The sequence below is a fragment of the Drosophila pseudoobscura genome, chromosome X (assembly GCF_009870125.1).
Source record: "Drosophila pseudoobscura strain MV-25-SWS-2005 chromosome X, UCI_Dpse_MV25, whole genome shotgun sequence".
In the NCBI taxonomy this organism is placed as follows: domain Eukaryota; kingdom Metazoa; phylum Arthropoda; class Insecta; order Diptera; family Drosophilidae; genus Drosophila; species Drosophila pseudoobscura.
The window spans coordinates 52,238,777-52,249,643 of record NC_046683.1 but is presented as its reverse complement, the minus strand read 5'-3'; the positions used below and the strand labels follow the sequence as shown (position 1 = coordinate 52,249,643).

General features: G+C 49.0%; 4 protein-coding genes across 8 annotated transcripts; 3 read left to right on the top strand and 1 right to left on the bottom strand.

Moving 5' to 3' along the window:
- Positions 1–641: 641 nt before the first annotated feature.
- Positions 642–2,081, top strand: LOC4813875 (uncharacterized). The gene has a single exon (XM_001353808.4). It carries the CDS (start codon positions 667–669, stop codon positions 1,999–2,001), a length of 1,335 nt encoding a protein of 444 aa, XP_001353844.3. The 5' UTR covers positions 642–666; the 3' UTR covers positions 2,002–2,081.
- On the bottom strand, positions 1,860–3,914 carry LOC4813874 (T-cell activation inhibitor, mitochondrial). 3 transcript variants are annotated; one of them, XM_015187726.2, is made up of 4 exons: positions 3,585–3,875; positions 3,092–3,525; positions 2,091–3,034; positions 1,860–2,001 (listed from the first exon to the last, which is right to left on the bottom strand). In XM_015187726.2, the coding sequence occupies exons 1-4, from the start codon at positions 3,691–3,693 to the stop codon at positions 1,998–2,000; spliced, it is 1,491 nt and encodes a 496-aa protein (XP_015043212.2). In that variant the 5' UTR covers positions 3,694–3,875; the 3' UTR covers positions 1,860–1,997. The 3 variants fall into 3 exon arrangements, with proteins under 3 accessions (XP_015043212.2, XP_001353843.2, XP_015043211.2); XM_001353807.3 differs by lacking the exon at positions 1,860–2,001 and having other exon boundaries at positions 2,033–3,034; positions 3,585–3,914; XM_015187725.2 differs by lacking the exons at positions 1,860–2,001; positions 3,585–3,875 and having other exon boundaries at positions 2,033–3,034; positions 3,096–3,228.
- Positions 3,915–4,290: 376 nt separating this feature from the next.
- On the top strand, positions 4,291–4,858 carry LOC4813464 (U6 snRNA-associated Sm-like protein LSm5). The gene is made up of 3 exons (XM_001353806.3): positions 4,291–4,439; positions 4,522–4,718; positions 4,775–4,858. Exons 1-3 carry the CDS (start codon positions 4,391–4,393, stop codon positions 4,802–4,804), a joined length of 276 nt encoding a protein of 91 aa, XP_001353842.1. The 5' UTR covers positions 4,291–4,390; the 3' UTR covers positions 4,805–4,858.
- Positions 4,859–4,991: 133 nt separating this feature from the next.
- On the top strand, positions 4,992–10,699 carry ssp6 (short spindle 6). 3 transcript variants are annotated; one of them, XM_033382790.1, is made up of 5 exons: positions 4,992–5,446; positions 5,501–5,560; positions 5,638–6,039; positions 7,465–7,827; positions 7,889–10,699. In XM_033382790.1, the coding sequence occupies exons 3-5, from the start codon at positions 5,731–5,733 to the stop codon at positions 9,848–9,850; spliced, it is 2,634 nt and encodes an 877-aa protein (XP_033238681.1). In that variant the 5' UTR covers positions 4,992–5,446; positions 5,501–5,560; positions 5,638–5,730; the 3' UTR covers positions 9,851–10,699. The 3 variants fall into 3 exon arrangements, with proteins under 3 accessions (XP_033238681.1, XP_033238680.1, XP_002135086.2); XM_033382789.1 differs by having other exon boundaries at positions 5,635–6,039; XM_002135050.3 differs by having other exon boundaries at positions 4,992–5,560.
- The last annotated feature ends 168 nt before the right edge of the window (positions 10,700–10,867 follow it).

The following is a 10,867-nucleotide window of genomic DNA, read 5'->3' as shown; positions in this document are numbered from 1 at the left end:
CAATAAATACCATGCATAATAACGTATAGCATTCTCATTGAATGCGTGCTGATTACTTAAGTAGGTCTAACTCTTAATCTTCGTTAGTGGAAATGAAGATATCGTCTCCAAAAGTTATCAACTTTGATGCCGACTCACTTGGCGCACTATATTTGAAATTGTTAATCAACATAGTATCAAAGACTATACAATACTATTGTATAGTCTTTGATAGTATCTTCATCGGGGAAACAATTCCCAGATATGAGATAAAGAGCATTTTACTTTTTGGTTGATTTGCCGCCTTTATTGGACTCTACCACTAACCATAGAATTTTTTTCATACTCTTAGTGTCATTACTTCATGAATTGTGCATTCTTTTCTGAAACGCAACCAAACCAATCCAAAAAAAAATATTGAACTTTTTTTTATTTGTTTTTGAAATTGGCGCACTGTGCCGGGTCGTTTTATGATGTTTTGGGAGGGCCCAGCCCCAAGGAGATTGGAGATTTTCGGGGTGCAAAAGGCAATTAAACATTGTATACCTTTGCTGATATTATCGGCACACAGGTCAACACCGAGAACCCCGAGTAAACACCGGGTGAAATGAACTACAAATAGATGCCGATCTGCGACTCACCTATAAAACCATGGCCTGGGACAGAACTTCGAACAGTTGAGATGCTATGGCTGCCTGCGTTTTGTTACTACTGGTCCTGGCACTGGGCGCGGTACTGGATATCGGCGACAGCTTCTCGAGCAACAGCAGCAGCAGCAGCAGCAGCAAGCTTCTAGCAGTCCTTAATGCCTCCGCTCCCGTAAATGAAGTGCTCTTCCACATCGATGTGTGGACTGGGGAAGCGGACGTGGCAGGAGCATTAAGAGGTCCTGCATCCAGCAATCTAGAGTCGGTGATTCGCTCGGAGGTGAGTGGCGACTGGAAGCGTGGCCAGGTGGTGCTTCAATTGGCGAATCAAGCCCGGACTCCGGAGCTAAAGCAAGCCATCTACACGGGACTCTGGAAGGAGCTGCAGCAGACCAAACAGATCTACGATCCGCTCAAAATCTTAGACTTTTACGACCAACTGGCTTTTAATTCGGATGTCCCGCCAGCACTATTGCAGCTGGTCCATCAGGCCTTTATCTCACGCAGTGCACAGTTGTTGGAAGCTCCTTTCTACACAAACAGTCGCACGGCTACCTTCCCGCTGGTCGATTCGCTGCTGCATCGCTTGACCTTTAGCGCCTTGGACTATCTGCGCGACATCCTGGAACTTGTGTACGATGCGGTGCTGGCCCTGGAGACGCCTTTGAGTGTGGTGGAGCGTCTGGGCAACTTCACGGGCAGCCTCACTCAGTTGGCTCTGGCCAACCTCCAGTTGCTGCAGCGTGAAGAGCTCACACGGGACGAGGCCGCAGCCGATACCTTGGGCCTGGCCATGCAAGATAATCTCCGAAGACTGCTCGACCAGCCCAGCTTCGAACAGGAAGTGGAAGCGTCGCTGCGACAGCAGATCTATGCGCAGCTTCCATCGGATGAGCAGCTGTTGTACACTGCCCATAAGGTGTGCATCCGCAACGTGACCGACAGCAATGCCTACATCTATGAGTGCCCGCAGACGTATCTGATCTGCAGCAATGCGCGGGATCCGAAGAAGGCGGCGTACTACATCCAGCGTGGCCACAGCAACGACAGTCGACCGCAGTTTGCCTTCTACAGTGCCTTCTGGCGCAATCGGTACATCCTAATGGAGCCATCCCCGCTGGCAACCAGCAACACGACCAATGCCATTACCAAAAACGTGTACAGCCGGGCAAACATCAGCTGGTGGCGTGTGGTATATCGTAAAGGTGGCGTGTCCTTATACGATGCAGCAACCGAGAATTCTGTGCTCTGTGGTGGTGATCCCATACACTTTGACGGCCTGGAGCGGCATGTCTACACACGCAAGGCATCTGAATTTGCAGCCCATCGAGAGGAGTGCACCTGGAGCGTCGAAGATTGCAGCGATGCCACCTAGCTGTAGATAGAGAGAGAAATCACACCCTCAATAATTATTTCTATGTTTATTTGTCAATAAAAAGGCACAAGAAAATGTAAGGGGTCTACCTCTGCATAGAGTCCCAGGGTATGCACACAACTCCATCGGTTAGAACGGAATAGTAGTTCGTTATATGGAGCTTGACTTGTTCCAAATGCGGCAGCTGCATTTGGGACAGATCCCTCAGGGCCACTATCATCTTATCGGGTGTAACAGCATCGTCCTTAGTCAGCGATTGCAGTCGCAGATGCTCCATGCACTCATCCATGAGCTCCTGCTCGATGTGTTTGTCCTCGGCGTACTTGTTCATTAGCTCACGCGAAGATTGCATATTCTGGCTGATGAAGTCTACCAGTATCAGGCCGGGACAGGTGGCCGGGGTGATGAATTGACCCGTTGGACTGACCATCAGAGGACCTGCCTCTGATTCCACGACGATGGTGAATTCGTGCAGCGTCTCTGGCCAGTTCTTCGGGTATTTTTGCTTCCCCAGATAGTCGCCGAGCGACGTTGTTACTTTCATGAGGTAGTTAGCATAGCCACGGGCCTGCGTCTTTGGCATAAACTTGCGACGTCCTATCTGAATGCCGCGCAGCACCTGCGAGAGCGTCTGCTCGTAGATGGGCACCACCTTGAGGTAGGTGTCGTGATGCGGAATGTTCTTGATAAAGTCAATCCAATTGTTCAGAACGTCTCCGGTGAACAGCATGACATGTCCCTCCAGGCTGACACCTGTGAAGGGTGCAAAGACCACAATACGATCCCGCAACGGTGCCATCTCCGCCAAGTGGGTGTTGGCCAGGCGCTCCAGGGTCTTCAGGCAGCCACGATAGTGTTCGATGTTCCAGCCGCATTCGTAGCGGGCATCGCGCAGCTTCAGCTTCTCCACTAACACCTTTTGCAGCTTATTAATCTCGGCCTGCAGCTCGGCCGTTTCCTTGGCCCGCTGCTTAGCCTTGTCCGCATTCTCCTCCAGCCAAGTGGTCAGAACAGGACGCATACTTGCCCGCTCCTGTTGGTCAAAGAGGGATCAACATTAATCGAGTAGAGAGGGGGACAATCTACTCACATTCCTCAGTTGAGACTCGAACTCAGAAAATTCCTTGTCGTAGTGGTAGTCCTGACCCGGCTTATAGGCCATGCTCGTATCCGAGCTCTTGGGGGGTTCCGGCTGGGCCTTAATGGTCCTCACATAGTCCGTAGAGAGATTGCACGACTCTAGCAGGCTCTGAATGAATGTCTTCGGGTCCCTTGTGCTCTGCCAGTCCGTGCGGATCTGAATCAGCCTGAAGGAATCCCGTTTATTGGCGTCTGCACTGGCCCGCACATAGAACTTGAGTACTTGGGCATCGGCACTCCGTTGCGGCCTGCGCTCGTATAAAGATTCGAGATGCTCGCTCAGCAATTTCAAGGAGTTTTCGTTGGTGTTTCGCTGCTCGGGATGCTGCGCAAAGAAATCCGGATGTACGGCAAAGTAGAAAGGTCGCAGTGCCGTTGTCAAGTCTGCATTGCAAAGAAACCATCAAAAATTATCTCTGCAAGCTAATTTAAATGAAAATAACCTTGATTCAAAGATCGACGCAGTGACATCCATTGCCATTGCCTTGAACTTGACGCCAGAATCTTCAGTTTGGCAGCTTGTCCCATGCCCAGGGCCAGCGACACGGACATTATGTAAGCGGTGAGCAGCAGGGAACCTGCCCGTCGTCCCAGCAGAGCAGCATATAGTGGGGGGGTGCTTCTATTTACTTAAATATTATTTATTATTATGTTAAATCATACGTTTTGTGCTGCCACTTAATCCAACGATAAAGATATCTGGACAATAGTTTTCTATCGATGATTTCCAGTGTGACCGGCGGTAATGTTAGCTCAGACCAGCGTTAATGCTGCCACCCAGTCGATCGAAATTGTGCAGCCTCTTACAGCATATAATAATCAAATTGATTACTATCAAATAAAAGAGAGTTCTTAAAATTAGCCAGTCATGTGGAAAATTGGTTCATCAATTAGATAAAGTTATGCGTTGAGGGCTAAAAGTCTTAGCTAGCTCGTAAAATATTACGATCGACCGATCGTGAACAGAGAACGATTAACACATTTTATTACAATACACTCTACGAACATTATGAAACTAGAAGAATTTTAACGCTGCTCAGGTGAAAGATGAAAATCCTTGTCATTTTTTTTTTTAATAAAGTACTTTCATATCGTATATAACTCAAGTTTTCACTAGTTTAAATTGAGGGCGGTAAGTGGGTTAATATCGTTTTTTTATTTTATCGATAAATCCGCGTTTTTTATTCTGTCCTGCAATTCTAGCAAAATATTAATAATTTAAACAAATTAGCAACATAAACAAAGCAAAATGACTGCCGTGCCCCCTCCTGCAAACATTGCTACATTGATGCCACTGGGTAAGTGAATAGGTTTTGGCCGTTACCCGTCTTGCCGGCTACAGCGTCTCTGCCGGCTTGCCTGGACCTTGTTTTTCCACAGAGTTGGTGGACAAATGCATAGGCTCCCGCATCCACATAATCATGAAGAACGACAAGGAAATGGTTGGCACTCTCTTGGGCTTTGATGACTTTGTGAACATGCTGCTGGACGATGTCACGGAGTACGAAAACACGCCAGACGGTCGCCGGATCACGAAATTGGATCAGATTCTGTTGAATGGCAACAACATAACAATGGTGCGTAGTACTAGTGCCTCGTATAAGTATAGTTGTTTAAATGATCCCCATTGCAGTTGGTCCCTGGAGGCGAGCTCGCGGAGTAGGAAATATTCCATTTATAAACATAAATTATACATTTTAAAATAACAACAACAAAACAAGCCTTTTCATGCATGTGTGCGACTACAGAGATATGTTAATATTCAGATGGGGAGTCGGTGCATGTTAGGCGCACGTTAACAGAGGAATGTTAAGTGGCGCTAGAATTTGAATGAGGAAATCGGGGAACAAGATAAATTGTTGATTACTTGTATACTTCCAAGTATTTTGTGGAGTATTAATGTTTAGCTGGAATGGACTGCATAGACTTACAATTTCATATTTAAGAATCATAACTTCTCATTTTGTAATGTTCATATCAACGTGTACATAGCATGCGCATGCGCTTTACCTATTTGAGCATAACTTTTGCCGATTTAGCAGTGGCAGTCAACATGTGCCATAAATATTAACGTCTTTCCTATGGCTGAAAGCTTGTTTGTGGGTGCAATGCGTCGCTCTCCCGCTTCCGCTCTTGACGCAGTCGGCGCCGATAGAACGTACGTTCAGAACGGCACCAAACTTCAACGGAAGTAGAACAAACCAAGCGGAAACAGACCCACACGGCACCGCACTGCGCCGCTTTGCGCCGCTCCGCTCCGCACGAATATGGAAAAGTTTTTCATCAACAAATACCATTGATAAAGGTAGTGGTTCAGGGCAGAGTTTTGTGAATAGGAATGACAAATTATAATTACCAGCGACCGCAACTCGTGTGGGCCTAGCCACTCTCTCTGGGGCAGACCAAGATTCAGTGAAAAGTGAGTTTTTTTTCGTCGTCGGTGTTTCTGTTTCTGTTTCTGTTTCGGTATCTGTATCCATTGTCGTCTCGCAGCAGATTTGCTGCGTGTGCTGCCCGGCTGCCTGGCTGAATAGCTCCTTCAATGGGATCCCAATAATTATGACTGCGTGAAGAAATCAATACACAACAATGGCCAGCAAGCCCATGAGCAGCAGCTGCCAGAGCATTGCAACGGCGGCCAGCAGTGCCGCTACCACAGCAGCCGCCGTCTCCATCTCCGCCTCGAACGCCACCTCGGTGGGCTCCCTTATAGCCGCCGCCTGCCAGCAACAGCAGCAGCACCACCACCACGACAACCAGCCGCAGTCGCAGTCCCAGCAGCACCACCAACAGTCACACCAGCCATCATCGCACTATGTCAATGGCACTGGCAGCCTGGGCCGCCTCAAGTTCCACAAGAGTCTCGATGCCAGCGATGAGGAGATCGAGTATGCACAGGTAAGTCCAAGTGGCAGACAGTCGTACTAGTACTATTACCAGTACCAGTACTTATAATCCAATTGAAATGTCTATGTGTGTCCGTCCTCTTATTGAGTCATAATGCGACAAGGTCCTGCAGCGTTGCCTCAATTGAAATTGTCTTGCGAGTGCGAGTGCGGGTGCTGGTGCTGGTGTGTGGGCCAGGGTATGGATACTGGATCCAAGTGGGTGGGTGATTTGCTTCTTTTGGTGGTGGGTTTTCTTTCTCCTGCTTATTGCAATGCCTGCTGCCCTCTCAGCTGTTTAACCTCTTGTTCTTTATCATCGTTATACATAGTTTACGCTTCAGCAACCGCGCGGGGTTTCCGATCAAGTGTTAATAATTCAGTGCCCCGTAAATTGTCATATATACTACACATACAACGAAACCAAGCTATAAAAGAGTCCCGCTCGCCGCCCCCCGTGGATGGAGCAGCGCCATGCCATGACTTTGGCCAAGACAATTAGAGAGAACAAAAATTAACCAGTTGGGTTACCATATTGGAAAAATCACTTAAGAGGGGGGAAGTCATTCAGAATCATAGCAACCCCCCTGCCTTAATTGAAATATATTTTTCCGAAGCCCTCATTCCCCTGTTAGTATTGGATTACTTTAAGTTATGGGCTATCCCCGACTCACTCGTGTTTGGGATTCTAAAACAAAGACCAGGGCATGGCTTCAAAACTCTAAACCGGCAACACTTTAAATTCCTACTTCAATTAAATCATTTCGTTCTTTCAACGGCAATTTCTTTATAATGAAAGGACTTGCGATTACAGTATCCCACTTTTAATAAATGTTGTATATTTTTATACATCCATGTAATTCCGCACAATTTCCCGAGAAAATTCCCGGCAGTAGTTCTGCCGAGGGTAAGCCTTTTGCCTTTCAGTCCGGTTATTACGGGTTCACACAATGTACCGTTAATGAAAGAGCTGCCCACTCTGTCTATGTATTTGTTGTATCTATCCGTATCTGTGCGTCTGTGTTTGTGTGAAATTTGTTTGGTTTTCTTTTCCCTTTCTCCGCCGCACCGCTTTCCCATTTTCTGGAGGTGGAAGCGAGGGCGGCAGTGAAAGTGTTGCCTGCTGGTGCTGGGGGCCTTCATCGGGTATTCATGGAAATGCTTTCAATAAAAGCAGGAAGAGCACCAAGGACCAGCAGCAGGAGTGAATGGTGGGGAAGGGAGGTGAGGGGGCTTGGGGCGAATGCGAATGCGAATAGGTTTAGATACGGGTATGGCCTTTGAGCAAACACCACATTTTTATGGTCTGGCCGCACCTGGCGGCCATTCGGTGTGCCACATTGCACAGACGTGTAAATAACCGGAAGTTCTGCTGCGGAATAGTTGAGCGCACAAGAGGCCACTTTCACCCACTAATCAACACTTAATCCCCCTCCAGCTATCGCAGTCCACCCACATCCTGGGCCGCTACAAGTCGGAGCGCTTTCTGGCCTCGAAGCCGGATGAGGATCGACGCCGTCGCACCATTATTGTGGAGAAGAAGAACGACACCTACGGCTTCACCCTGCAGAGCTATGGCATCCACTACAAGCGGGACGAGGAGCTGGAGATGATCACCTACGTGGACTATGTGGAGTACGGCGGTCCGGCCTACAGATCTGGTATGCGAGAAGGTGATGTGATACTCTCCATCAATGGCAGGGACATGGAGAAGGCCGATCACAAGACCATCGTGGAGTTCATCAAACAGTGCGACACGAGGATGCGAATGGTGGTGCTCTTCGAGGACTGTGTGCGGAAGGTAAGTAGCGAATCCCACATCCATAGATAGATAGATCCCTCATGGATAGGCGTCTTTTTAGGTGGATCTCCACATGCGTTACATTCAACTCCAAAGCATGCTGCAGCACAAGATGAACGAACTGGAGCGGGTGCATCTCAGGGAGCGAGAGCTGCTCGAGGGCAAGTGGAAGACGCACAGCCTGCCCGCGCGGAAGAAGGCCAATGCCAATACATCGCCCAGCGATGGAGAAGGCGTCTCGCCCACTGAAGCGGCGGTCGAAACGGGCTTTTATCGTCCCGCCCTGTCCACAGAGGATGTGGGGAATATAGCTGCCCGCCAGCAGGCGGCAGGAGGGGGAGCTATCATTCCGCCACCGGCGCAGTTCATGCTCACGTATCACTATCTGGACCCCACATATCGCTATGTCCTCCGGCCAACGCATGGCAGCTCCGAGGACTACATCGATGGCCTGGGCCTACAGCGGAGCAGCAGCGACCATCAGCCGACGGCCCAACGCTTCATGTTGCACCGCACCGAGTCGGTGGACACTAATACGATCAGTCAACCCACCACCACCGCTCCGACTCAGTACCACAGCACCACCAGCGGAGGTGCCACGGTGAAGCCACCTGCTCCTCCGCCGCGAACCTGTGAAAAGCACAAGCCTCCAGCCAAGCCGCCCAAGGCGGAGAAGGAGAAGCCCGCCTCAGGGAAGCACTACCATGTGGGGCATTCGTGCAATCCATGTCTCGGGCACTTTCGCTGGAAATCGACGGAGAAGAGTCCTCTGCCGGCCGGGGACAATGTCAGCCTCGATGCCTACGATCTGGCCAGTCCCTGCTGCGATACGCAGTGTGTGCCCAGCCGACGCCGCCATCGCCAGCACAAGGAGCACACTCACAAGCACAAGCATCGCGAGAGGGAGCGGGAGAGGGTGGAGAGCAAGGAGCAGCGGATTAGACCCAAGTCCCAATCGCATGCCTCGCCCAGTGCCAATGGAGGGGGACACCACCACCATCATCATCACCACCATCACAGCCGTGAGCAACAACAGCAGCAGCAGATACAAAAACAGCAGCAGCAACAGCAACAGCAGCCAGTGCCCCATCACCATCACTATCATCATCCCCCGCAGGGACAGACTACTCCGACTCCCTGCCATGCGAATTCCCAGTCGGGCAGCACACGTTCCCGCTACTTTGATCTGGCCTCTGGCCTGGCCAGCCACTGTAGCCTCCACTCCTGCACTTCCAGCGAGTTTGCGCCTGCGGACTCTGCCTCCTACACCACCTCCATCAGCACGGATACTCTGTTCTGGGATCCCAAGAGCGAGACGGGACAGTCGCGACAGCATTCCACCAAGTCCAGACAATCCTACGAGCAGCCGCACCACCAACAGCAGCAGCAGCAGCAACCGCAACAGCATCCACATCAGCAGACCCACCCGATGCCCCACCATCACCATCATCATCCGGGCTATCATCAGCGCTACCATGTGACGGCCACACAAGTTCAGCCCTCGCAGATCTACCCCAACACCATATCCTACGTGCAGAAGCCCAAGTCCTGGGACAATCTGGCCACCAAGGCAGCGGGTGGCTATGGCTTCGGCTATGGATACCTGGACACGGTGGCCGTGAAGCCGCCGGTTAAGCTTCAAATCGCTCAGCAGCGTCACTCGATGCCACGTCGCAATCCGTACGGACGTTTCTCGACCTACGGGGATGTGGAGAACTATGCCCCACCGCCCACGGAGTTTGTAGGCGAGCTGACGACCACCACAACGACCACGATTACGGCCAAGTCCACGGAGGAGCTGATGGCCGCCTGTGATTGTCTATCGCCGCAGCAACAGGCGGCCCTCAAGGCGGCCCAATATCAGCTGAGCCAAAACCAGAAGCTGACCCACCAGAACTCTTGTCAAATGGGCTATTACTCGCATCTGCCACGGCCCACGACAGATGTGGGCACCTCCACCAGTCAACAGGTGCACAACGGCGCTGGGGATGTGTCCACGGTGTCGGAAGCAACGCGTCTGTAAGCGACACTAGAAATACTCTAGGGGAGCTGGCTGATCCAAGAACCGTCTAAAGAATGCACAGAATGCACTAAGAGTATCTCAACTCTACTATCCACTCAATCACTGTACATCGAAATCATTAGAAATGGTAACCAAGCCAAATTTTAACACAGAATCAATATTTAACCAAACTATAAATGCATGCATGCATGTATACCTACTATAGAGTGGGTTTCATAACTATGGCATAGTCTGGCAGCAAAAATCCCACATGACAATACCGATAAAAAGTAGGAGGAATCGTAGGAAACAGAAAACAGTAGATAATATCAGAAGCACTTTAAGCCCTTCAAAGTTAAGAGAATTTACCCCACCCCCCCGTTGTCCAGCTGTCTTATAGTTCTGAAACAGACTGTATATGTATATATGTATGTATCATTCAGGTAGGACGGACTAGGACGCATTGGCGTTTAGATTCGACGTTTTGGATTTATTTAAAGACTGAAGCTATGCGCATATTCCAAATGAGAGAAAAATCTGGCGTCTTATAATGATAGTTAGATGATTATACTATATATATTATATATATATATGTAAATCCGTAATTGCCATATAATATGGTTACCTATCATGCATCTACAGCTATTGTTTAACGAGCATATACATATACATATAAATACACATGAATAGTATATATATTTATTGTATACTGTAACTGTATCCAAGAACAATGTTATTTATTTCATTGTGATAGTGAATGGGCAAGGCACTAAAAACCGCAACAATTTTAGTCGCAATTTTATCAAAAATGGAAAACCAAAATTCAAAACGCTTTTATGTAATGCAAAATGTAAATGTTAATGTACTTAATGTAATGCAAATAAAACTCAAAAAATGTGTTCATGTAGTGTAAAAACGGATGCAAATGTGGTGTTATTTCCATGGGAAGATTCAAATTTCATATCCTTAACGGCTACTCTCCACTCAAATCAGCTGTTTGGCTGTGGAGAGTTTCGGTGTTCAACCACCCACCCCCGA